The sequence below is a fragment of the Durio zibethinus genome, chromosome 24 (assembly GCF_047325235.1).
Source record: "Durio zibethinus cultivar Kanyao isolate XHJ-2024 chromosome 24, ASM4732523v1, whole genome shotgun sequence".
Taxonomy (NCBI): domain Eukaryota; kingdom Viridiplantae; phylum Streptophyta; class Magnoliopsida; order Malvales; family Malvaceae; genus Durio; species Durio zibethinus.
The window spans coordinates 14,287,914-14,314,017 of NC_143185.1; the positions used below are offsets into that span (position 1 = coordinate 14,287,914).

The following is a 26,104-nucleotide window of genomic DNA, read 5'->3' on the forward strand; positions in this document are numbered from 1 at the left end:
TAATTTACTCATTTTAAGCAATTTCACAAACTTTCATTAAAAAAAAAAATAAATACTTGATGAAAATCTTTACCGCCCAGTTCGTCGACTAAGTAGTCGGTTGTTATTACTATTTTTTTTTTTTCATTCCCTGGAAGCTACGATCCAACTGACTTATGAGCCAACTTTAAAAACTCGTCCACGTTTTCGAACCCATAAAGCTATCAATCTTCTTCATCTCGTAGCGATTCCAATCGAAATATCCAAATTCTACCATCTAAGTACTTGAAATTTGACAATTTCTGACTAAATTCATTACTTCTCTTTATTTTTGGGCAATATTTCCTCATTTTTAATTTTTGGGTATTGATGTTTTTCGTTTGTTTAGATGTTGGGAGAGTCCTTGCGGAAGATACGACCTGAACTTTTCACCTTTTCAAGCTACGCTCCTACTGCTACAAAAGAGGTATTATCTTCCTGATTTGTCCCTCCATTTTTCTGTTTATAATTTCATTATTTCATGTACTGAGCTAAGGGCCATTGAACAGAATTAGGGAACTGAGAATGTTGTAATAATTTTGTTTCCCAGCAGATGCACCATGCTCTCGCCCAATTAACATCCAGTTCATCTGATGTGCAAGAAATCGTCAGTACCCCAAATATGAATTATTACGGTGACCAGATCTTTGAATTACGTAGATTTGAAGTTGTTCAAACTTTGAATAGTTTAAGGAAACAACCTGATAAGACTTTGTCATTTTTTATCCAATTGAAAGAAGATGGATTTTCTCATGATGTTTGTACATACACCGCTATTGTAAGAATATTGTGTTATTGTGGTTGGGACAGGAAATTGGACTCATTGTTGTTGGAAATCATTAGGAAAGACAAGTGTTTGGGTTTTGAAATTATGGCTTTGTTTGAAGCTCTTGAAGAGGGGCTTGAGGGAGAGGACTCAAACCTTTTGGTTCGATTGTCCAACTCATTGGTGAAGGCATATGTTAGTGTTGAAATGTTTGATGAAGTTATTGATATCTTGTTTCAAACTAGAAGGCGTGGATTCGTTCCTCATATATTTTCGTGTAATTTTCTTATGAATCGTTTGATTCACTGTGGGAAAGTCGATATGGCTGTAGCTATTTATCAACAGTCGAAGAGACTTGGATTGAAGCCAAATGATTATACTTATGGCATTCTAATTAAGGCATTTTGCAAAAAGGGTAGTTTGGGGGATGCTGTTGACATTTTTCGAGAGATGGATGAAGCAGAAGTTAGACCGAATGCCTTTGCTTACACAACTTATATTGAAGGGCTTTGTATGAATGGTAGGACAGATTTGGGTTATGAAGTGCTTAAAGTGTGGAGGGAGGCAAAGATTCCTCTTGATGCCTTCGCTTATTGTGTTGTGATTAAGGGCTTCTGTAATGAGATGATATTGAAAGAAGCCGAAGATGTTTTATTTGAGGCAGAAAAGCATGGGGTTGTTCTTGATGTGTTTCTTTATGGTGCCTTGATAAGAGGATGCTGCAAATGCGGGAATATAATAAAAGCTTTGGCTGTTCACAATGAAATGGTGTGAGATGGTGTCAAAACAAACTGTGTGATTGTGACCTTGATTCTTCAAAGCCTGTGTTAGATGGGCCTGGATTTTGAAGCTCTAAATCAATTTAAGGAGTTTAGAGACATTGGGATATTTCTTGATGAGGCTTGTCATAATGTAGTGGCTGATGCTCTCTGCAAGGTAGGTAAAGCGGAAGAAGCTGTAGAATTGCTTGATGGGAAGAGAGGTAAACAGATTCCCCCTGATGTTATTAACTATACCACTTTGATCAATGGATATTGTCTTCAAGGTAAACTTGAAGATGCATTGAACTTGTTCAAGGAGATGAAGGAGAATGGTCACAAGCCTGATATTGTTTCTTACAGTGTCCTTGCTGGAGGCTTAGCTAGAAATGGCCTTGCACGAGAGGCAATCGATCTTTTGAATTATATAGAGTTACAAGGTTTGAAACGAAACACTGTCATACACAACATGACCATTAAAGGCTTATGTATGGGTCGTAAAGTGAAGGAAGCTGAAGCTTTCTTAGATACTTTGGCAGAGAAGTGTTTTGAAAATTATGCTGCCTTAATTGATGGTTATTGTGAAGCAGGCCTCACAAAAGAAGCCTTTGAATTATTTGTTAAGCTGTCTAAGCAGGGATTTTTAGTGAGGAAGGCTTCTTGCTCAAAACTCCTTAGTTGTATTTGCATGGATGGTGATAATGACAAAGCTTTCATGTTACTTAAGATAATGCTCTTTTTGAAAGCTGAACCTACCAAATTAATGTACAGTAAACTTATTGGTTCATTTTGTCAGGCAGGAAATTTGAGAAAGGCCCGGTTGTTGTTTGATATTATGATTAAGAAAGGGCTAACACCTGATCTAGTTATTTACACAATAATGATAAGTGCCTACTGTAAGGTGAATTTTTTGCAGGAAGCCTTGGATCTTTTCAATAATATGAAGGAGAGAGGGATTAAACCTGATGTTATCACTTATACAGACAGCCATACAAAAATAAATTTAAGGTCTCTTTCTAGTCCTGATGCGACAAAAAACAAAGACAAGATAATAAAGGATGCTTCGACTTTTTGGAGTGAAATGGAGTGCATGGGAGTAAAACCTGATGTTGTTTGCTATACTGTTTTGATTGATCAGTACTGTAGGACAAACAGTCTTCAGGATGCAATTAGGATTTTTGATGAAATGATTGATGCAGGATTGGAACCTGATAATGTGACGTATACGGCTCTTATATCTGGCTTTTGTAGAAAAGGATATGTAGGGAAGGCTGTAACCCTTGTTCACGAAATGTCAAGTAGGGGCATACAGCCAGACACCTCTACCATGTCAGCTTTGTACCATGGTATCTTGAAAGCCAAGAGAGTTGTGAGAAGTAAGGGCCTCTGTGAGTTAAGTGGTTGATTTATCTAAAACATTTGTCCACTCAAATGTTTCAAGATATACTGAATTGTAGAATGCCACTGAGTGCTTTTCACTGTATTTTGTCTTGCAGAGTAGAAATACTCGTACAAGGCATTTGATCTCATCTGTGCATTGAAAGTGTCCTATTATTATGTAGCAGGCCAACGAAAGCTTTCTCAGTATTGTTATAACATCTAAATTTGAGGATATATCGTTAGATCTTGACTTAAAGAGTCGCCACTAATATTTTTTTTTTTAGATGCGATTGGCTACCTAAGTAATTTATCATCTCAAGGAACACCTAAGCTTGACTAAGGGTCCCTAAAAAAAAAGTTCGAGTCTATTAACCAGAACAGGGTTTGGGAGTTCGGTTACGAGTGAGGAAGGTTATAGCACCTTCATAACGCCCATCGAAAGATGGTACCAGCTCAATTTCGTGTTATTCATTAAGCTTTAAAAATTTTATTAAGTATTTAATTATTGAAAATTATCTTTAATTGACTTCAATATTTTTGGCATAAAATTAAGAAAAATTCTTTCACCTCAAGAGTATACAAGAAAACTGTTGTTTCTCTTACAGATGGTCCATCGTCAGATTATTTAACATTAAAAATTTTTCAAGAAAAGAAAAGGATAAGAAAAAAAAGGAATGATGATTAGACTTTTGATATAAATATTTTTTTTTTGTTTTATAAAAAACTTATGCTTTTATACAAGAAAAATTGATACTTTCAACTTTTCCTTAAAGCATTTTAAGATTTTTACTTTCAAAGAAAATTAATACTTTCAATTTTTTCTTAAAAATGCTTTTTTTGAAAATTTTAATTTCAAGAAAAATTGATACTTTCAACTTTTTTTTAAAAATATATTTTTAAAAATTTTAATTTTAAGAAAAATTGATACTATCAATTTTTTTCAAAAATATTTTTTTTGAAAATTTTATTTTCAAGAAAAATTGATACTTTCAACTTTTTAAAAAAAATATTTATTATTTTTTTGAAAATTTTATTTTTAAAAAAAATTGATATTTTCAATTTTTCTTCAAAAATATTTTTTTTTGAAAATTTTATTTTTAAAAAAAATTGATACTTTCAACTTTATTTCAAAAATATTTTTTAAAAAATTTATTTTAAAAGAATCATTGAAAAAATTTGAAGAATGCTTACTTAAATAAAAAAATAATTATAATTTAATCAATAAATAATAATAGATAAAGATATAAAAAAAAACTTTGATACGACTCGACTCGATTGGATTGGGTGCGACTCCAAAAATAGGAACGATTGAGCTGCTCGATCTACGACTCAACAAGGCTGAGTGTACGAGTAAACAGGTCGTGGTGCTGCTGGTCGGGTCAAACCAAAAGAAAACACGCGGATCCTGTTGGGTTCTTAGCTTAAAATGACATCATTTTTGGGCTATATAAAAGGCAAAAAAAATCCTTTGGTCCCCAGATGTTCCTTTCCCTTTCTCTCTCTTTCTTTCAATTTTCTATGCATCTCTCTTTAGATGTGAAGAACACCGATGGAATTCTCACTGATTTTTGGATTTTATTGCCAGAAACTGGGTTTTTTGCCAAAAAAGTTGTCGAAAAACTTAAATTTCACCTGAAAATTCAACGAAATCTAGAATTTTCCAGAAAAAAATCTCAAAAAATTCAAATAAATTTTCTAAAAAGCTTAAGACCATTTCTTAACCTTCTAAACACTTTTTTTTTCATCGTTTTCTTTCTGTTTTATGATTTTTCTTTTTTTTTTTTTGTTTTGTGTGTCTTCTGGCCTTATTTATAGGGCTTCAATTTGAGAGCCCTAAACTAGATGGAATTTCCATCCTTTCTGACTTTTAACTCCAAACCCTAATTTAATTTAAACTCCTCAACTCAGTCTTTCCCAAATTAAACCACTTTTCTCGTTTTTTCAGCCTTTTCATTTTTAATTAATTTTTTTATTTTTTTAACAAAAATCAAAGGTAGACCCCTAGACAGATTGGGGTGTCTATAGCTGCCCTTCTTTGTGCATTTTTTGTGAAACAGGAATTGTGTAAAGACGTAGACAACCCAATCAACTTAACACATTTTTTTTTGTTTTTTTTTTTTGTTTGAAACAGTAAACAAGCTCCTCTTAAACAAAAGTTAAACAACTTTTGAAAATAAATTACTCTTCTAAACAGAGGCATTACAACTTTAAAAAGTAAATTACTCCTTTAAATAGAGGCACCATGACTTTGAAAAAGAAATTGCTCTTCTAAACAGAGAGACCACGACTTCGAAAAAATAAATTGCTCCTACAAAGGCATCACAACTTTAAAAAAATAAATTGCTTCTCTAAACAGAGGCACTATAACTTTGAAAAGTGAATTGCTCCTCTAAATAGAGGCACCACGACATTGAAAAAATAAATTGCTCATTGGTAATCATGTACAAAGGAGTTATGGATCGTGTCTGAAAGAATTTTAACAGATTATGCCTGAAGGTCTTACAAATCATTCTTACTATTGAGAACTATCCTCTTTCAAGGATTAAAATCTTACCTCACAAGTTTATTCTTAAATGAGAATTTGAAACTCTTTCAAAAGTCTTCACATCTATCTTCTTCATGTGGGATCTTGGAACATCCCTACACCAAACCTTTTCAAAGGCAATGTATGCTATGCACTAGATATTTAAAAATGCAAGGTATGCTATGCAAATGATGGTTAATTAATTCCCATTCAATTGTAGTACTCAAGTTTTTTAAGCTCTTTTCTTGGGCTCCGAACCCTTTAATCTTCAAAGACCAAATCAACGTAGCTCTTAACCATCTCTTTCATTTAATTCTCATATTCTTTTTGTAAGAAATATTTTTTCAAATTCAATGTCCTTATCAGGAGTTGAACATTTCACATTTGCCTTTATCATTCTTAACCTTTCTAATGTAATGTAAAAATCTTTCATGCTATTATTCATTTATTAATCATTATTTCAATCTCAAAAAGCAAGAATGCATTCACACATTTCTTCTATTGTAAGGTATTAAAGAGAAAGGAATAGGAATGGTTAGGCAATAACCAACAAAAAGAGAAACACAAAGAATGAAGTGAAATGTTTTTTATTGGCAAAAATACTGGCAAACTTTGGCCAAGAAAGAATTACAAAGATAGGTATGGGGAGACAATGCCCAAAAATAAATAATCAGACAATCATGATAACACATCTTGAAGCCTTTTTGAAAAACTCAACCACACGATGCACTTAACAATATAGAGCCCCTCGAAATATGCTAGTCTCTACGCTAATGAATTTTTAGATTTGATACTATATTCTCTTTATCTAAGCTACCTTCTCGGGTTTTCAACTTAAATAAATCCCCTTAGACTCAAATCGCCTTCTTAGGGTTTTCGCATTGAGTCTTTTTTTTTCAAGCATAATACTTCTTCACAGTATAAAAATTTATAGGATGAGGCAAATCATCTCCATCCATTTCAACTAATATTAATGTTTCACTTGAGAAAGCTCATTTTATGACATATGGCCTTTCTTAATTCGGAGTCAAATTTTTTCCACTATCATGTTGACTCGGGAGAATTTTTTTCAAGACCAACTCTCCTTCTCGGAAACAACGAGGTCGAACCTTTTTATCATGAGCCCTCATCATTTTTCTTTGATATAGTTGACCATGGCATAGCGCTATTAATCTCTTTTCCTCGATGAGATTCAACTGCTCATAATGCTCTTGAATCTATTCAGCTTCTTTCAATTTAACTTCTTTTAGAACCCTCAAGGATGAGATTTCTACTTCCACTGGCAATACAGCTTTTATCTCATAAATCAAAGAAAATGAGATTGTCCCAGTAGAGGTACGCACTGATGTTTGATATGCATGCAGCACAAATGACAACTTCTCATGCCAATCTTTATAGGTCTTGATCATATTTTCAAGAATTCTTTTTATATTCTTGTTTGCTGCCTCAACTGTCTTATTCATTTTTGGTCGGTATGATGCTGAATTATGGTGCTTGATCTTGTACTGAGTACATATTTCTTGCATCATTTTTCTATTTAGATTTTTGGCATTATCTAAAATAATTATATCTGAAAGTTCATATCTACAAATGATTTCTTTCTTTATAAATTTACAGATTATAGATCATGTCACACTTCCAAATGATGCTGGTTCTACCCATTTCGTGAAGTAGTCTATCATTACGAAAATAAACTTATGCCCATTAAAAGCTTTTGGGGTAATAGGACTAATGACATCCATGTCTTACATAGAAAATGGCTAGGGTGGTGCCAAAACATGTAAAGCAGATGGTGGAGTATGAATCTTATCAGCATAAATTTGGCATTTATAACATTTTCGAGCATAGTCAATACAATCACTTTTCATCATTAACCAATAGTACCTTACTCTCATGATCTGTCTTACCATTATATGTTCATTGGCATGTGCCTCACATATTTCATCATGCACCTCATCGATAATTTTTTTAGCCTTGGCTTTATTTACACACCTTAGCTAGTCTTCAGATGACCTATTTTATCATTCTCAGTTGCTTGGACTAGGTATTGTTAGTTTTTAATATACTGTAAAATATCATAATACCAAGGTTTCTCATCTTTCTCTTTTTTACATTAGAGCAATTGACATATAACCTGATGGGCTGAATGTCAACGCTATCATTAATTCGAACCATTGCTGCTAAAGTAGCCAAGGCATCAGCAATCAAATTCTTCTCTCGAGGTAAATGATCAAATTGAATATCTTCAAACTACTTGATCAACTCTAGGATATACTTGCGATATAGAATGAGTTTCGAATCTCTCGTTTCCCATTCTCTTTTTAATTGATATATAACTAGAGCTGAGTCTCTAAACACTTTTAATGCTTTAACATTTCTGTCTATAGCAGCCTATAAACCCATAACACATGCCTCATATTCAGCGATATTATTTGTGTAATTAAAATTCAACCTCGTTGTTATAGGGTAATATTTTTCTTCTAGAGAAATCAAGATTACCCCAATTCCATGTCCTAAGGCATTGGTAGCTTTGTCAAAATACATTTTCCAATGGTTCTCTTCATACCCTTCTTTTCCAACTGGGAAACAGTCATCAGATAATAAATAACTTTCTTATTTCGGCTAGACTCATATTGTTGCCTCAGTACACATCCCATTGAATTCTCGTACACCGTCAGATATAAAATTAGAGGTCTCTCTAGAATAGGCGGCACCAATACTAGAGGATTTGACAAGTATTGTTTAATTTTTTCAAAAGCCATTTGACGTTTTTCATTCCATTTTCCAAGGTTATTCTTTCACAATAGCTTAAATATGGGATCACACTTGTAGGTAAGCTGAGATATAAATCGAGAAATGTAGTTCGATCTTCCTAGAAAACCTCAAACTTTTTTTGGTGTGCTTGGAGGTGACAAATTTTGAATGGCTTGTATTTTATTTAGATCGACATCAATCCCTATTTCACTGACCACAAAACCTAGCAACTTCTCTAATCTTACTCTGAATATGCATTTGGCTGGATTTAGTTTGAGTTGAAATTTTCTCAACCTTCTAAATAACTTTCTAAGGTTGGTGACATGATATTCACTTTCTCGTGATTTTACAATCATATCATCTATATACACCTCAATCTTTTTATGCATCATGTCATGAAAGAGTATCACCATGGCTCTTTGGTATGTTGCCCCAGCATTCTTTAAACCAAAGGGCATGACTTTATAGCAAAACATTTCCTACATGTTCGTGAAAGTGCTCTTTTCCTCATCGTCTTTGATCATCTTTATTTGATTATACCCTGAGAACTCATCCATAAAGGAGAACACCAATTGCTTGGTCGTATTGTCTACCAGTGTGTCAATATGAAGTAAAAAAAATTATCTTTTGGGCTAGCTTTATTCAAATTACGATAATCTATACACATTCACACCTTTCCATCCTTTTTAAGAATTGGTACAATGTTGGCTACCTATTCTGGATACGTGGCCACTTGTAAGAAACCTGCATCAAATTACTTTTTCATTTCTTCTTTGATCTTCAATAACATTTTAGGTTTCATTCACCTTAATTTTTGTTGAATTGGCTTACATTTTGACTTCAAAAGCAGTTTATGCTCTATTATTTTTGTACTGAGCCCAGACATATCTTGATAAGACAAGCAAACACATCTACAAATTCTTGAAGTAGATTTTTTAATCGTTTTCTGTCTATCGACGAGAGCGACATGCCAATTTTAACCTCTTTCTTATTCTCATCATCTCTTAAATTCACCAACTTAGTTGTCTCCTGATGAGGCTCAATTGATTTACTTTCTTGCTCAATCAATCCCATTAGGTCCAGAAGGATAGCATGTTCTTCAAAATCATCTTCATTATTAAGTGCATCAGTGTTAATTGATTTTTCAAAATTAATCCCTTGATCATTATCATGATTATTTTTTTGTTCATTTAAGCACCTGAAATTGAATGAAATGAGATATGTTGGCGAAATGTATGAAAAAATAGAAAAAGAAATGAAAGAACTAGAAAAAATGAATAAAAATGCATCATTCTTAATTTTTATTAAAATAATAAAAGATAAATGGCCCAAACAAGAAAGACTATCCCAAGGCCTTAGGCATAAGCTATTGGGATGTTTAATTACATTGAATTGGTATCAAAGATAGCAGGCATTTCAATAGTGCTCTAATTGTTCAACTCATAATTTGGTTGTCAAAGACAAACCCGTGTTTCCTTCTCATACCTATTCTCATCTTCGATTGCATGGATGAACAACTTAGCAAATGTCTTTTCCATGCTTTATTCTAAATCTTCCTTTGTAGTTAGGTACATGAATCCTCTAGGCCTGAGGGTCTCATATAAGTGTGAGATGATCATTGTCGTTTTGTTGGCTTATCCTCCCTTAATTTCTCAATCTTCTGTTTCATAACCAAGACCCAGTCTCTCCCTGTTATCCATTGTCATTGAGGGTTCTTTTATCCCTTGTAAGTTTTTACCCAACCCCGCTCCAGAATACCAACCCTTATTGATAACTTGGCATATTACTATCTTTGAAAATGGTTGGTTTTTAGGTCCTTCATCCATAAAATTAACTAACTCAAAGGACTGATAAGAGCATTCCATTGCTTCTTCAGCAGCTTCCACATACGAAGCATTTAATGGCTGAGTTACTAACATGTCTTCTTCTCTAATTACTACTACCAACTGACCTTCTATATTAAACTTGATCCTTTGGTGCAGGGTAAAGGGAATAGCACTTGTCATGTGAATCTATGGCATTTATAGCAAGCAACTATAATATGTGAGGATGTCCATTACCTAAAATTTTACATTGAAAGTACATGGCCCAATTTGCAATGACATCTCTATATCTCTCAAAACTTCTTGCCTGGTCTCATCAAATGCTTGGACAACTATTTGGCTATCCTTCATATGTGAGTAATCAATAGGTAGCCTTGCCAAAGTTGACATAGGCTTGATGTTAATAGCAAAACCATTATCGATGAGGACCTTGGCTATAATATGGCTCTTGCACTTGATAGTGATATGCAGAGCCTTAGTGTTTCCTCTTTTTTTTAGAGAAATCTCATCATCACTAAATGAAATGTAGTTTGGCATGACTAGGTTTCCAACTAAGTGGTTCATATATTCAATAGACACATTATGTGCCATATATGCCTTGTTCAATACTTTCAACAAAACATTTCGGTATGGTTTTGAATTCAATAATAGTGACAATAATGAGATTCGTGCCAGTATCTTATTTAACTGTTCCACCACTGAGTATTCACTGTGTTTTATCAATTTTAAGAATTCACAAGCCTATTTTTCTGACACCAACTTTGGGCAATCCTTTTTAGGTACCACTTCTGGGTTATTTTTTTCTTCACATTCCTTGGCTTTTTCTTTTCTAGCCCTCTCTAGCATTTTTTAAGTATAGCATCTTTCACTTCGGGTAATGCCCCATACACCAGTTATATTAGTGGCATCAAACTTAGAGACATTTTTCTTTTGCCTTTGGACTATTGTGTCATAGCCATATTTTCATGGCATAGCCATATTGCTTTGTAAAAAAATGGAGTAGGGACTTTAAAGGTTACAGCCTTGGGGTGAATTTATCTATGGTCAGCCTTGGCTTATCCCCACAGTAAATTATTAATGGCCTTAGAAATAGTTTCAATGACGGGTCAGTCATAAACACTTCAGCATTCTTTGAACCTTCCCTTTCTTCATAAAATTCAATCTGATATAAATTTATGAGCTTTTGCACTTTCTGACAAAACTACTTATAGGCGTTGATAGAGTGGCCAAATGCCCTACTATGATACTTACAGGTTTCACCTGTTACATATGCCTCATGATAAGTATATGAACTTACTGGTTGTGTCATATCAGTCTTTCATAAAGCATCAAATAGTTAGCTAGAGGTGTCTTAATATTTACCATTTTTCTCTTCAAATAATGCTCATATTCCTTACTCAGAGCATTCATGTTATGATTATGCAAATGATTACCACTCACATTTGGGATAGTTACCCCTCTTATATCAAAACTAATCATTTCATCTTTGATCAACCATTACACTTTATGTTTCAAGACAGTGCAATTCTCAGTGGAATGATCAGCAATCCTATAATGATAGTCATAATGGGCTATAGGATCATACCGCTTAAGATAAGGGGCTTAAGTGACTCTAATTTGCTAAGAGCAATCAGATGATTGTTGTAAAGCTCACGATATAACTATGTATAGGTCATACGAATTGGATTGAATATAAGTTTTTCGTGAGTAGTTCGTTGCTCCCGTGAACCACCCATTGGGCTAACCGGACGGGTTTGAGGTATTGGGATAGGTTAAGTATTAAGATTGTATGTGGTATTTTGAGGTCTAAAAAAGGGTTAATATGTTTGGGGGTAAAGTGACTGTGGGATTGGTTGGTATGGGTAAGGGAAAACATTATTCACAGCAGAATAATATGGAGAATATCCTTATGGTGGGTAGGATTGATAACCTTTGAACTATTGTCTATCAAAGCTCACAACTTGAGTTTCAGTCTCCTTCTTCTTTGGGGTTCTTTTAGTAGATGCTTCCCCTTCCTCTAACTTGCCATTATTAATGGCACTCTCAATAATTTCTCTCAAAATCACCATATCAATGAAGTTTTTGATTGCATTCCCTATCATCTTTTCATAATAGGGAGATTTTAAAGTGCTGACGAATAACATTGTAGTTTTTTTTTCAATTAGTGGAGGTTACACTTGAGAAGCTACATCCTTCCACCTCTAGGCGTATTCCTTAAATGACTTATTTGCCTTTTTCTCCATATTCTATAAAGACAAATGATCAAGAGCCAAATTCATGATATGTCGATATTGACTGATGAAGTCATGGGTTATATCGCTCTAAAAATGGATGCGAGTTCTGTCCAACTGAACATACCACCTAACAGTGGAGCCTGTAAGGCTATCTTGAAAAATATGCATTAATAGTTTTTCATTATGCACATAGGCTACCATCTTCTGATAGTACATGATAATATGGGTTTTTGAGCACTTCGTACCATTGTATTTCTTAAATTTTGGTACTTTAAACTTTGGAAAAACAACCACATCCAGGACTAAGCAAAGCCCAACAGCATCATCAAAACCATAAAACCCAATTCCTTCCATAGCCCGTAACTTTTTTTCAAGCATACTAATCTTCAAGTCTTTCTGATATTCAACCACTTTTAACTTTTTTTTTCAAGTCATCCAGATCAGGAACTTGGATCTAATCTACTACTTTTTTAGTAAAGACAGGATTCACATAGCTATGATAATGCCCTGGATTTGAAACTGATAGCATTTCAGGGTATACAGGATATATGAACTACTATGACAGTATATCCTGTGTGGACTGGGCTTGTTGTGGACTAAAATCGAGATGATATAGAGGGTCGACCACTTCTTATAATAGAGGGCCTTGTTGGCTTGTGTTATCTTTTATCCCTTTTTCCCTTGTTTAACTTGTTGAGAGCATCCAAAATCTTACTCAATTCATTCTCAAGCTTTTTTTGTACCTTTTTTATTTTTTCAAGTTGATGTGAGTTTTCTTGCTCCATTTGTCTAGCTTTGGCTTTTATATTATATCGGTGGATGGGGTTTTTACTAGATAGAGCTATCTTTGAACCTTGAATACCATATCTTAGAATGAGCAAGTTTATATGACTATCTCATGATTATTTTGTTAACTGTAATGAATGGGAATGCAATGAATGAAAATGCATGTATGCAAAAAACATTTACGATAAGACAGTGTTCAACCAAAAGATTTCATTTATTTCAAATAACTTTGTTTACATAAAATTTATCATCCTAGAGTTATAACCATAGAATAGTTTGATCTGTATACTGGTATCTTACTTCTTCAATGAAATTTAGCAGGCGCTATCCATGTTCCCTTACTGGGGCTACCACTTGCTTCAATGTTTCTACCTTTTCGACCATTTCTCTTACCTTACATATCCCTTTACAAATTTGAGTTGTTAAGTGCTCAATATACTTTTATCTTCTCAGGTTTTCCCTTTTACCACACCATACTTGGTATGATAACTCTCTATGCTCTCTAACCAATGCAGCAATATAGTCTTCTTGTTCATTCAACCTCTATTTTAACCTACTTAGGTAGCTATTTAACATGTTATTTTTTATTTGTACCTAGGTACTTTTTTCTTCTAATTCAGCATATTCTTGCTTCAACCACTCATTTTCATTAGTCAGTTCAGTGATTGTTATCTCTTTAGCTTTAACCTTTACACACAACTTCTTATATTCATGGTGTAGCTTCGCTAGGTCTTTGAAGGTTGTATCACGTTCTTAGCAATCTTACAAACTTTGACTTCATGTGTTTTAGCTCTATCTCTCCACTAATCTCTCTTCTCTTGAAGTTTCTAGATTTTTTGCTTCAACTCATCTTTTTCGATTTCAAAGTTTTTTTTTGCAAACTCCAATTCTAATAGTATTTCTTCAAGCTTTCCTCTTATTGGTTATTGGCAGTCTTCATAAGTGAATACCACTTCTTGTCATCGTCTTGCTCTTTAAATTAGTACTCATAAGTGATCCTCCAAGATTCACCTTACGGGGGTTTTTTCACGCTTTAATCATATCATTCATCCTTTGAAATGCTTTTGGCTCACTGTAAGAAAATTTTGATTGATAAAACTTATGTGTCATAAGAATGAACTGTTCTGTCCCAAACTATCTTCTCACTAGAAGTGGCGCATAACTTGTTGCTCTCTATAAACCTAGAAGTAGAACCACAGTGTTACCTCCACACTAATATAGCATAGGTTCATGATTCATCCATGGGGCTAACCATCTTACCTTGATACTTGTTAGCTTTTGTAAGAAAGCTATCCATTCCTTTTTAGACTTTTGTTCTGGCCACTCGTTTTCACAAAATTCCTTAATTGAAACTCGGTTATGAAAATACAATTTTGAGCATACACTTTTCTTACACTTAAAATGGCTTTTCATCTATAAATACAATAGCTGTATACAGCTTGTAAAATGTCTTCCATTTTGGTTATAATAACTCAAAGATCTGACAGTCTTTACTAATATTACTGCTAAAAAGTTATAGCCATTGATCACACTTTCGAAAAAGTCAATCACTACTATTTCAATGTAACCCAAAACCTTTGAAAAAATTGTCATTTCGTATATGACTAAGGCAAACACATCTAACCCCCGCTATTCGTCGGCATGTTATACTAAAAAATCATGAAAGAACTTCCAAGATAGGTAAACTTATTCTTGTTTCTTCTTTGTATGCGAATCCACAATCTCCTTGTCTATCCCCATAAGATGAGCTAAATTTTTATGAAATCTCGATTTGTGTTTTTTGAAATATATCTTGCCAGAAGTTTTAAGGTGCAGTCCCAACAAAATTGAGTATTTTTCAATGGTTGGTTTCATATCAACTTTATTAAAGATGAAACATTTGTATGAAAGATCTCAAAATTACACTGCAGCTCTAATTAGTTGATTCTCAACATTCACTGCAAGAAGGTGTGCTATATGTCCATGCCTCTAGTAAAACTCCTCTTGTTTTGATGGACTCATTTTTTTCCATATATCATGTAAATCTTCTAAATTATTTTGTTTAAGGAGGATGGATGTTTCTTGAGACAAGATGAAAGCATAACTGATTGGTAGATAATCCCCTTCTTTTTGCTGAATCCTTTCTGATTGAACCTTTACTTCGTTGGGTGCCTCACAAGGAACTAATAGAGATGAAGAGCAAACTAGTCGTTTTGTGGAGTCCATGAAAAACTCTTTGTTGAAGACCATCTTTCAAGCAAATGTTCTTTATGCAATTTTATGATATGAGTATGAATCAATACAAAGATGAATAAGAGAAGAGGTTATTACACCAAATAAATAACTAATTAAAACATCATACACAATAAAAGGAATGAATCTTATATTTTTGGTCAATTCTAAAGGGAAGGAGATGGCTATATCTATAAGTTAGGTGCTTCTAAGGTTCACTATATGTGGTTCAAGGTTAAAGTCTAAAGGTTCCTAAATTACTCCTTACATCATTGTCCATTACAGACTAGTAAGGCACCCCAATCTTCACCCATTACAGGCTGCTAGTAGAAAAGGTTCAATTTTAGTGGAGTATTTCGCTAGCCACTACGGACGCATTAAAACCTCACGAAAGCATAAGTACTTTACTCCCTCCTAAAGGGATGAAGTTCGGATATAGAACTCATGTTATGCACATGCATATGAATGACAAAGTTAACAAAGCAAAAAAATAGAATGACTAAATAAAAAATCTATACAAAAAGTTTAATTTTATTAGGCTTTTGAATAACACGAATTTATTTGTTGGCCTGACTCTTGGTTATCTCCAGTGAAGTCACAAAACTGTCATAATGTCTAGATCTGAGGACCTATTGTTAGATATTGACTTAAAAAGTCACCATCAATTTTTTTTTTTAGGTGTGATTGGCCACCTAAGGAATCTATCATTTCAAGAAAAACCTAAGCTTGACTAAGCATCCTTAAAAGAATAGGTTTGGGTCTATTAACCAGAACAGGGTTTGGGAGTTCGATTAAGAGTGAGAAAGGTTATAGCACCCTTACAACGCCAATCGAAAGATGGTACCAACTTAATTTCGTGTTATCCATTAAGTCTTAAAAATTTTACCAAGTATTTAATTATTGAAAATTATCCTTAATTGACTCTAATACTTTTGACAGAAAATTAAGAAAAATTTTCTCACCTCAAGAGTATACAAGAAAACTATTTTTTCTATTATACAGGTTCCATCATCGGATTATTTAACATTAAAAATTTTTCAAGAAAAGAAAAGGCCAAGAAGAAAGAAGAATGATGATTCGATTTTTGATATAAATCTCTTTTTTTGTTTTATGAAAAACTCATGCTTTTATATAAAGAAAATTGATACTTTCAACTTCTCCTTAAAAATGCTTTTTTTTAGAAATTTTAATTTCAAGAAAAATTGATACTTTCAACTTTTCTTTAAAAACGCTTTTTTGAAAATTATGATTTCAAGAAAAATTGATACTATTAACTTTTCTCCAAAAATTTTTTTTGAAAATTTTATTTTCAAGGAAAATTGATATTTTCAACTTTTCCTCAAAAATATTTATTATTTTTTTGAAAATTTTATTTTCAAGAAAAATTGGTACTTTCAATTTTTTCTCAAAAATATTTTTTAAAAATTTTATTTTTAAAAGAAATTGATACTTTCAACTTTCTTTCAAAATATTTTTTTTAAAAAAATTATTCTAAAAAAAATTGATACTTTCAACTTTCATTCAAAAATATTTTAAAATTTTTTTTTTTAAAAGAATCATTGAAAAAAATTTGAAAAATGCTTACTTAAATAAATAAATAATTCTAATTTAATCAATAAATAATAATAGATAAATAGATAAAAAAAAAAAAACCTTGATACGACTCGGCTCAACTGGATTGAGTGCGGCTCCAAAAATAGGAACGGTTGAGCGGCTCAATCTGCGGCTCGACTTAGCGGCTCAATAGGGCTGAGTGATACAGATAAACAGGTCATGGTGTTGTGGGTCGGGTCAAACCAAAAGAAAACACGTGGATTCTGCTGGGTTCTCAACTCAAAAAGGCATCATTTTTGGGCTATATAAAAGGCAAAAAAAATCCTTTAGTCCCCAGACATTCCTTCCTTTTTCTCTCTTTTTCCTTCAGTTTTTCTCTGGGTCTCTTTCTAGATGCGAAGAACACCGATGGAATTCTCACTGGTTTTTGGGTTTTATCACCGAAAACTAGGTTTTTCGCTGGAAAAGTAGTCGAAAAACTTGAATTTTGCCAAAAAATTCAACGAAATATGGAATTTTCCAAAACTTTTTCAAAAACAAAATCTCCAAAAATTCAAAAAAAATTTTCTAAAATGCTTAAGACCACTTCTGCACTTCTAAACACCTTTTCTTTTTTTTTTCTCTCTCTCTCTCTCTCTGTTTTCTTTTTGTGTCTTGTGATTTTTTTTTTTTGTTTCGTGTGTGTTTTCTAACCTTATTTATAGGGCTTCAATCCAAGAGCCTTAAACCAGATAGGATTTTCATCCTTTCTGGCTTCTAACTCCAAATCCTAATTCAGTTTAAACTTCTTAACTCAGTCTTTCCCAAATTCAACCACTTTTTTCATATTTGTAACCTTTTCATTTTTAGTTAATTTTTTTATTTTTTAACAAAAATCAAATGTAGACCCCTTAGACAGATTGGGATGTCTACAAGTACACAAGTAGAAATTTTTTGCTTTGTCAGGACTTGGGCATCGAAAAAATGAGGGTGACATTTTAGCACTTGATATGAACTTGTCATACTTTACATGATTTTTGTACATGTGATCTTCACTTAGGTATCTCTGTTTATTTGTTGGGAATTATATGACGATGTAAAAAGTAATTTTTTGGTGCAGTGTTTAAACTGGCTAATGTAAGGGATAAGTCATTCTTTCTTTTTATATTGTTTAATTTCAGAGTAAACATTTGATTGTTCAAAATATGCACTTATAATGGCTTATTAATCCTCTTGCCACATGGAATGATTCAATATGCTGAAATTTTCTTGCAATCAATGTGTGGCTGGGGTAAGTGAAATTTGCCCAAGCCTTACTGTTTCCTGATCTTTCTTTCATGTTCAAGAGCAGACTGATAATGGAGGAAGAGAGATGAATTCTGTTTTTACTTGTATTCCTTTATGATTTTATTTTATTTTTTAATTTTATGGTGTTCTTTCCCCTTGGTTTTTTCAGGTTAGAGAAATTAATTTGCTCGATGAAAACAGCGTGCAGCTTGGTGAGAAGATTCCAAGGAATGCAAGGTATTCTTAGGAGGAAACTCTGCAAGTTAAAATCATTTTTTAATTATGAATTTTATTGCTTTCTGAATAATATTCATGAAATTAACAAGCAGCTCCACGTTGACGCTCAGACGATTTTCAAAAGAGCAGCATCACATCAATATTGAGTAAAATTGGAACTGGTCCAATCCATTGAAACGGTTTTTCAGTTTTGACACATTGGCAGCATTCTTTATTGGTTCTTTTTTCTGCTTTGATATCTTTTCTCAACTGTTGGTGCAACAAGTGCTAATCCTTTCATCAAATCGACCAGCCGGTTGCCCGATCGGAGATCCTTATTCTGGTATGTCACTCAACTCATCAACCAGACAATGCAACAGAAGAGAGGAGATTTGTTTTTCCCACAAACAAATTTGAAACACAATAAAGAGGAAGGAAGCCATTCACCCAACATATTGCCAGTGATAGGAAGAGACTATCTAATAGTTTCTCCTGAATCATGTTATAAATTAATTATATTGTTCACGTAATAAATTACCAACCACATGTTATTTATTGTTATGAATTCAATTGGATTTTTACTTGTAAATATTGACATTTTGTTATATGTTGTATGATATTCCATTAACATTTTTTACCCATATTTTGTTATATTATGAATTATAGTGTTCATCTTTCTATAACCCATGAAGTACTGTTCAAACATAGAAGACATACAAATTATCTAAATTATTTCATTAGTTGTTGTGACATAAAGCATTCCTTACTTCTCTCCAGATAAAGCAAATATCGACCAAACCATAGCTGAGAAGAAATCCCATTTAAAATACCCAAAACTTTGAACCATCAGATATTACAGATTCCTTCAAGCATCTTGTTTTGTCGACTTCATAAGCTCTATGAATTCTCTAAAAGCTGTAGCAAGAAATAACTTTGATTTGAGCAAAAAAGTCTTTTTAACAAACATAGAATTCTCTAAAAAGACTAAAATCAATTTGTCAAGATTAGGTGTAGGAAAGAAATTCATACCACAATCTGAATCATGAGGTCCTGGGGATGCTTCAGGATGGTATTGAAGAGACATAATGTTTAAAGCAGGATACGCTAGACCAGCACAGCTTCCATCATTAAGATTAACATGAGTCACTTCTACACCCTCAGGAAGTGATGCAGGATCAACTGCGTAGTTATGATTCTGCCAAATCATAAATTCTAAGGTGAAAACACAACCCAAAAGATATAGTGCAACTTTAAACACATCTGAGCTGAATAACCTAGCACAAGTACATCCAAACTTATAAATACTGCAATCAATAACATTGTCAATCAATACATGAACAAGATCCACAGTATACAGCGAATATGTCAGAACTTATTTATTTCTTTTGTGTGTGTGTGTGTTTTGTGGAGGCTGAGGGTTGGTGGAGTGAGGTTGGTTCATTCCATAGTAAAATTTAAATCCATGCCGATAACACTATACTTGCAAACAAGGGCTGTATCTATAAACTAATTATTCAATGGAAACAATTTGGCTACTTAAACAAACCTGAGCACTAATCTCAACATGACCATTCCGAAGGTTGCGAACAGGATGATTTCCTCCGTGGTGGCCAAACTTCATCTTAAAGGTTTTACCACCCAAAGCCTGCCCTAGTAACTGATGGCCCATGCAAATTCCAAAAACAGGAACTTTTCCCAGAATTTCCTTGACTGTTTCAACAGCATAAGGAACTGCAGATGGATCTCCTGGACCATTGCTGAAAAGAACTCCATCTGGCTTTAGCTTAAGGGCTTCAGCTGCAGACCATGTGGATGGGACAACAGTGATTTTACAGCCATAAGATGCTAAGCGTCGAAGTATATTATGCTTGATCCCAAAATCATAGGCAATAACCTTCAATTTAAAAGGAAATGGAGAAGTGTAAGAGCAGACACAAAGCAAGGATCTAAAAGCTCCGACTTAAACTTTCAAAAATATAACTAACTCTATAAGTCTCTGGATCTCTTCCATTGGAGTTGAAGTCCCATTCTGATTTTGTTTTATCAACCCACTCATAAGGGGCATTGCAGGTAACGCCACTTATTAAATCAATACCTGCAAAATAAATAAGAGAACAATAGGGATATAACTAATTTTATCCCTTTAAAAATGCTCATGACTTTTAAAATAGATATGGCTATTCTTACCTACAATGTCCCATGAATGTGACATTTCCAAAAGTTCTTCATCACTTCTAGATAGTTCTGTGCTTAAAACCCCAATAAGACTGCCATCTTGCCTCAATCTGCGGGTGATTGCACGTGTGTCAACATCATCTGACATTTTAGGAAAGCATCAAGTTCAAAGGATGCCAAAAGTTACGGCCAAAGAATGAACAAATTTATCATCAGCGTGTCATCTAAAGTTAAGCATTTTACTAACTAGATATCAAGTGCCATATATACAACTTACAGATTCCCATAATATTTCTTTCTGCTAAATAGTCACCGAGGGTTTCCACACATCTCCAATTTGAAGTACTGCAAATATTTAATTAAAATTTGATAAACAAATGAGTAAACTTTTTGTGCCAAAGCTGTAAATTGCATATCTAAGAAATTAAAAGGAGAAAAGTTACTTAATACTTAGACTTCTGATCACCAGACCAGCAAGAAAGCACTGCCTCGATTCTTCATCATCTAATGGGGTAGGCATCAACATCAGATCATATATAGTTTTCAACAAGTCAGAATTGCAATGATTTAGAAGGTAAAATTCACTTACCAAAATTTACTCCAGTATTGCCAATATGTGGATTGGTCATCAGGACAAACTGACCAGCATAACTAGGGTCTGTTAGAATTTCCTGATACCTGCACAACAATTATATTTTGGCCATGCATTAGACAATGCATACAGATAATAAACTTCATTTTCCCAAAGTCCACACTCTATGGAGAAGTGTCTAAACAAAGACATAACAGATATAAAGTTCTACAACTTCACTGCAAAAGAAATGACAATCCTAAAACAATCTTTAAAAACAACAAGGAAACTAAAATTCCTTTGTTCAATACTCAACAATTACGCATCAACAAGTAGGAATTTCTTTAATTTAGTCTAAATTATAAAGAGAAACTAAAATTCAAAAGACTATGTCATCTTACCCTGTTAAAGAAGTGTTGAAAACCACTTCGCCGACTTGGGTTCCAGAGGCACCAAAAGATTTGGCCCTCCAAATGGAACCATCTTCAAGAACCAGCCTAGCATCCGCTAACTTCCATGGCCTCTCCACCAACCCTAAAACCACCCACCACCAAAGATTTTTCCACATTTTTTCAAAACTATAAAGGAAAAAAAGAGAGACAAAATTTAGAAGGAAGAAGTGAAAAAAGAGTTTACCAGTGGCGGCACCGTCAGAGGAAAGAGTGAAGGAACATCTAACAGTGAGAAATCTAAGTTTGGAGGAAGGTTTTGGTGGGTTTTGGGCAAAGCAAAAAGATGGATCGATTCTGAGTGAAAAATCCATTGCTTTCATGCCCATTTTTAATCTGAAAATGGTGTTTCTTGTAGAGTTTTATTCGGTGTGAGTTACAAAGCTACTAATAATAAACCTTCTTTCGGGCTTCGGTGAACGACGGATCCAATATTTCAAGTTAAGGGACGAAATTAAATAACAATTATAATTTAAAATTTTTCGGTTAATATATAATATATTTTATAAAAAATTATAAAAAATTTAAGTAAAATATAATATTTTTATAATATAATCATAATTAAGATATATATAAAATTTAAGTGTTAAAAATTAAAAATTATATAACTATTTAAAATAAAAGAAACTCAGATAATTTTATTTAAAACTATGCATAACAATCTTTTATAAAAAAAAATTTATTAGACTAAAAAATTTTAGTAAATTTTCTCTTAATGTAATTAACAAGATTAAGTTTTTTTTTTTTCAATAAATATTCATAATTTTTTTTCATATTTAAAATTAAAAAGAACTTGTAATTTACGATTAATAGTTTTAAAATAAAAAAAAATACAGTGATCAATGGTTTTATTACGAAAGAAGTTTTAATCATCTTTTGTACCTTCATTCTAATTCACTCTCTAAAAAAAAAAGAATACACCTTTTTTACAATGACTATAATGACCTGGTGCTAGATTAAGTTTTTAAGGAGTAAGATTTAGTGTTAGGTTCAAGGTCTTAGGGAATAAAATTTGTATCTCTTTGTGTTATATTAATCTCACTTGTTTTTGGTTAAATTTCTTTAAATAATTTTAACTTTTTAATGTGTCATATTTAATAAATATATTTATTTTTTTAATTTTTTAATAAGAATTAAATTATAAATATTAATACTATTTACAAATTAATTGAAATTTGAGAACTAAATTTTTTATCTTAAAAGTTTTTTTTTTTGAAATTATAAGTATAATTATAATTAAATAATCAAATAAAGAAACTAATCAAAAAATTAGAATATAATTAATAAATCTAATACAAAATTAAAATAAATCCACTTATAATGAATTTTGAAACTAAAATCTCAAAATTTTAAACGTTTATAACCAACTTTTTATTTTTTAAGAGGAGGGCCATTTTTAATTTATAAAAGAAACACTTATAAATTATATGCACATTGTATCAATACGTATTAGAGGGTTTGAAAAATCCCCCCTCTGCCTTGTTTCGGCTAAAGACAGTTGAACAATGGCAGTTCTGAAGAGTGTGACTGCTCATACAAAAGATTTTGGTCGATTTTTGGAGAGAGATTGGAAAATCAAATGGGTTGGGGCTTCATCAGCAGCCTCTTTCCTTCTTCCGAATCTTATTTGTGATTTTCCTTTTTTTTTTTTTTTCCTGGTATGAGAGACAAGTTCTCTAGTGTTTATTTTTTTCATTTACAAAATTCAAAACTGAAATTTTACTTAAAAAAAATAAAACTTTTTATCATTTGGATCTGGATCAACAAGAATATATGATTTTCATTTTTAATATAAAAATAATGACCCTATTCCAAGAAATGCGGAATAGACCGTAATTGGTGTTCTTGGGTGAGAACCAGGATTGGGGCATTCGTTGATTTCAATAGTGAACATTTCCAAAATGAAAATATTTTACAAGATTAATGGGCCCTAAAAACCCAATATAGGCCATAACAATAATATGGTCCATTGGTCTATTCAGGTTCAAACCAGGTTTCATTAACTCAGTGTTTTTCTGATAAACCCAAAACCCCAATTCTTTCATTATCTTAAACACAATTTCTTCAGTTTCTCTGATAGACCCTTTAAACCCCAGGCGGAAACACCATGATCCGAATCGTTAAAAACCCAAAACCTCTAACAACACTGAGTCACCAGCTCCTCCAACGCTGCACCGTCAGCGGAATCGCCAAAGGCAAATCCAAACTCAAAGCTGGCCAACCTTTAAAACGCTCCAAAATCTCCACTAAAAAAAAAAGGCAAAGTCGGCCCTCCTATCGATGATTTTCTCCCTAAAAGTGGCCGTATCCCCTATGAAAAGCAAAGACTTTACGAGCAATGCCTCAATGCACCCACACCGGTCCGTTACCTCTCACCCAAGGAGAGAGCCCGCGAAGCCAAACGGGAAAAATTGGGATTAATAAACAAGGAAGGGCAAAGGGAAATGGAGATTTTAAAGAAAGGAGGAAGAAAAGCGATGGGGGTTCCTGATGAGCCTATGATAATGGGAACACCTGGGCTGGATTTGATTACATTGGGCCTTGTTGATGCTGATAAGATACCTAAATACGATCTGACAGTGGAGGCTGGACGGAGATTGGCTAAGGAGTATAATCGGGTTTTGATGAGGAAGCATAGGGCAAGGCAGGCGGCTGAGACTAGTTTGTTGAGATTGAAAAAAAAAGGCGATTGAGGCTCTGCCGGAGAATCTTAAGGAGGCGGCTTTGATACCGGATTTGACACCATTTCTAGTAAATTGGTTTATGGCGACTTTGACTCCGCCTATTGAACGGTATATTGAAAAGGTTAAGGAAGCGGCTAAGAGAGTTATGCGAAACAGAAGCTTAGGTAAAGTTTAGGTTGAAGGTAATTTCTTTTGGCTGTTCAAAGTGTTTTAATTTTAAAATTATATGAATTGGGTTCTTGATGAGTTGCTATTTGTTTTAGAGTAAAGGCAGTTTTTTGTGATTAAAAATTTTATTTTTGAGTGACTGTGCATGCAAGTTCTTTTTTGGATTGAATGTAATTCAGTTAAAATGAAAATATGAGTGAGTTGTGTTTTCTTGATATCAGTTAACCCATTTTGTGTTTGGATCAGAATGGTTGGGCAATTTCATTTCAATTAAATAGTAAGCTGATAACATACAGAGTTCTTTTGAAAACACTAAAATTGAATAACCTCTAACTTGTAATTGATTTATTATAGGTAGAAGTGATATGTGGCTGGTTGATTTTTTTACTTGCTACCATTCAAACATAAATTTGTGAAAGAAAGGGCCTGCTTGTATGGCATCCCAAGGCTGGAAGGATACTATTTGTGACTGATTTTGAAAAATCAAAGATGTTCCATTACTTGATAGCTTTGTTTGAAACATTTGTTTCGACAATGTTTACTTGAAAAAGTACACTGTTGGATCACTAGTTCTTGAATTGCCAAATATAACAATATCCATTGTCAAGTTATGTTACTCAAAAAGTGTTTCCTGCTTTAGCTGAGTTCCAAGGAGGGCACCCTGTTATTGATCTTTAAAATCCACCACATTGGCATCCCTAAATTTTGGTAGTATTGGCATCTTGTTGTTCAATCTGATTTCCAATTTGGGAAAATTTTGAACATCTCTTTTGTTCTTTTCTTTTTTTTTTTTTTCATATTTGTTGTGTGTTATAACAGTTGTGGAATTGTTAGACGAATTTAAAAACAAATGGAGTTGTCATCAATCTTTTTTTTGCTAGGTGTGATTGGTCACTTATAAAAACTTATCATTTTAACAAAATCTTAAAATTAAGTAAAATTTATTAAAAAGATAATTTTTTAGTCTGCAAAAATAGTTTGGGTTGTCTAAATTTTTAGTCTTAGCATTCTCAAAGTGCCTATTAAAAAATAGTACTAATTAATTATGTGGTTTCATTTAATTTTGACAAAATAATCTTAATTTTGATATTTATAAAATAATTTCCTTGACCATTTTTATTAATTTATTTTTATTTTCACTTTTATTATTTCACCATTTTTCCTTGTTTTTATATTTTATTTTATTTTATTTAAAGATTAATCCATTTTATTTAAGAAAAATGAGTTAGAATCCTATTATCGAAAAAACTCTAAAAGTGTTTCGGTACGTTGGTAACATCGAAATAATTTTTCTCACTTAAGGTTTTCTTAGAATCACTATTTGAATTTTTTTAAAATCTTATCCTATGAGACTCTTATATAGGCGATGCAAATGATCTAACATTAGTGTCTATGTTTGATTCATCCCTTTTTAAAAAATGTTTATTGAATTTTTTATTATATTTCTTATAATTTTGTTTTTGAAAAAAATAAAAATTTTTATTGTATTGAAATTTTTTATAAATACTCCAATACATTGATAGTATTTTAAAAAAATATTTTTTCACCTAAAAATTTCGTAAGAATCACAATGCGAATTTCCTTAGAATCTCATCATCTAATAAAAGTTTTCTTTTCTTTTTTTTTTTCTTTATTTACTAGTAACCTTTTTTTTAAAACACATACATTGTTTTTGGAAAAATTTATTTATTAATTTTTGCATTTTTATTATTTATTATTTATTTATTATTATTTTTTAAGTAGAAGAAAAGGGAATATTAGTTGTAC

General features: G+C 32.7%; 1 protein-coding gene and 2 pseudogenes across 2 annotated transcripts; 2 read left to right on the plus strand and 1 right to left on the minus strand.

The window, feature by feature from the left end:
• Positions 1-101: 101 nt before the first annotated feature.
• On the plus strand, positions 102-3,071 carry LOC111316088 (uncharacterized; annotated as a pseudogene). Its single transcript, XR_016333230.1, has 3 exons — positions 102-260; positions 368-445; positions 569-3,071. The product of XR_016333230.1 is annotated as an uncharacterized LOC111316088 (transcript).
• Positions 3,072-18,982: 15,911 nt separating this feature from the next.
• LOC111316089 (carbamoyl phosphate synthase small chain, chloroplastic-like) lies at positions 18,983-21,920 on the minus strand. The gene is made up of 10 exons (XM_022918104.2): positions 21,673-21,920; positions 21,438-21,570; positions 21,055-21,143; positions 20,909-20,969; positions 20,743-20,810; positions 20,478-20,606; positions 20,276-20,385; positions 19,837-20,184; positions 19,320-19,485; positions 18,983-19,205 (listed from the first exon to the last, which is right to left on the minus strand). The coding sequence occupies exons 1-10, from the start codon at positions 21,812-21,814 to the stop codon at positions 19,156-19,158; spliced, it is 1,296 nt and encodes a 431-aa protein (XP_022773839.2). The 5' UTR covers positions 21,815-21,920; the 3' UTR covers positions 18,983-19,155.
• A 1,574-nt stretch (positions 21,921-23,494) lies between these two features.
• Positions 23,495-25,101, plus strand: LOC111316090 (uncharacterized; annotated as a pseudogene).
• The last annotated feature ends 1,003 nt before the right edge of the window (positions 25,102-26,104 follow it).

What these genes read in the sequence shown, in the direction of transcription:
- LOC111316089 (XM_022918104.2), bottom strand. Translation starts at nt 21,814, where the DNA reads ATGGGCATGAAAGCAATGGATTTTTCACTCAGAATCGATCCATCTTTT. An exon ending in CAATACTGGAGTAAATTTTG is followed by an intron (nt 20,970 to 21,054) that starts GTAAGTGAATTT and finishes CTACCCCATTAG; the next exon opens with ATGATGAAGAATCGAGGCAG. An exon ending in ATCAGAAGTCTAAGTATTAA is followed by an intron (nt 20,811 to 20,908) that starts GTAACTTTTCTC and finishes AAATATTTGCAG; the next exon opens with TACTTCAAATTGGAGATGTG.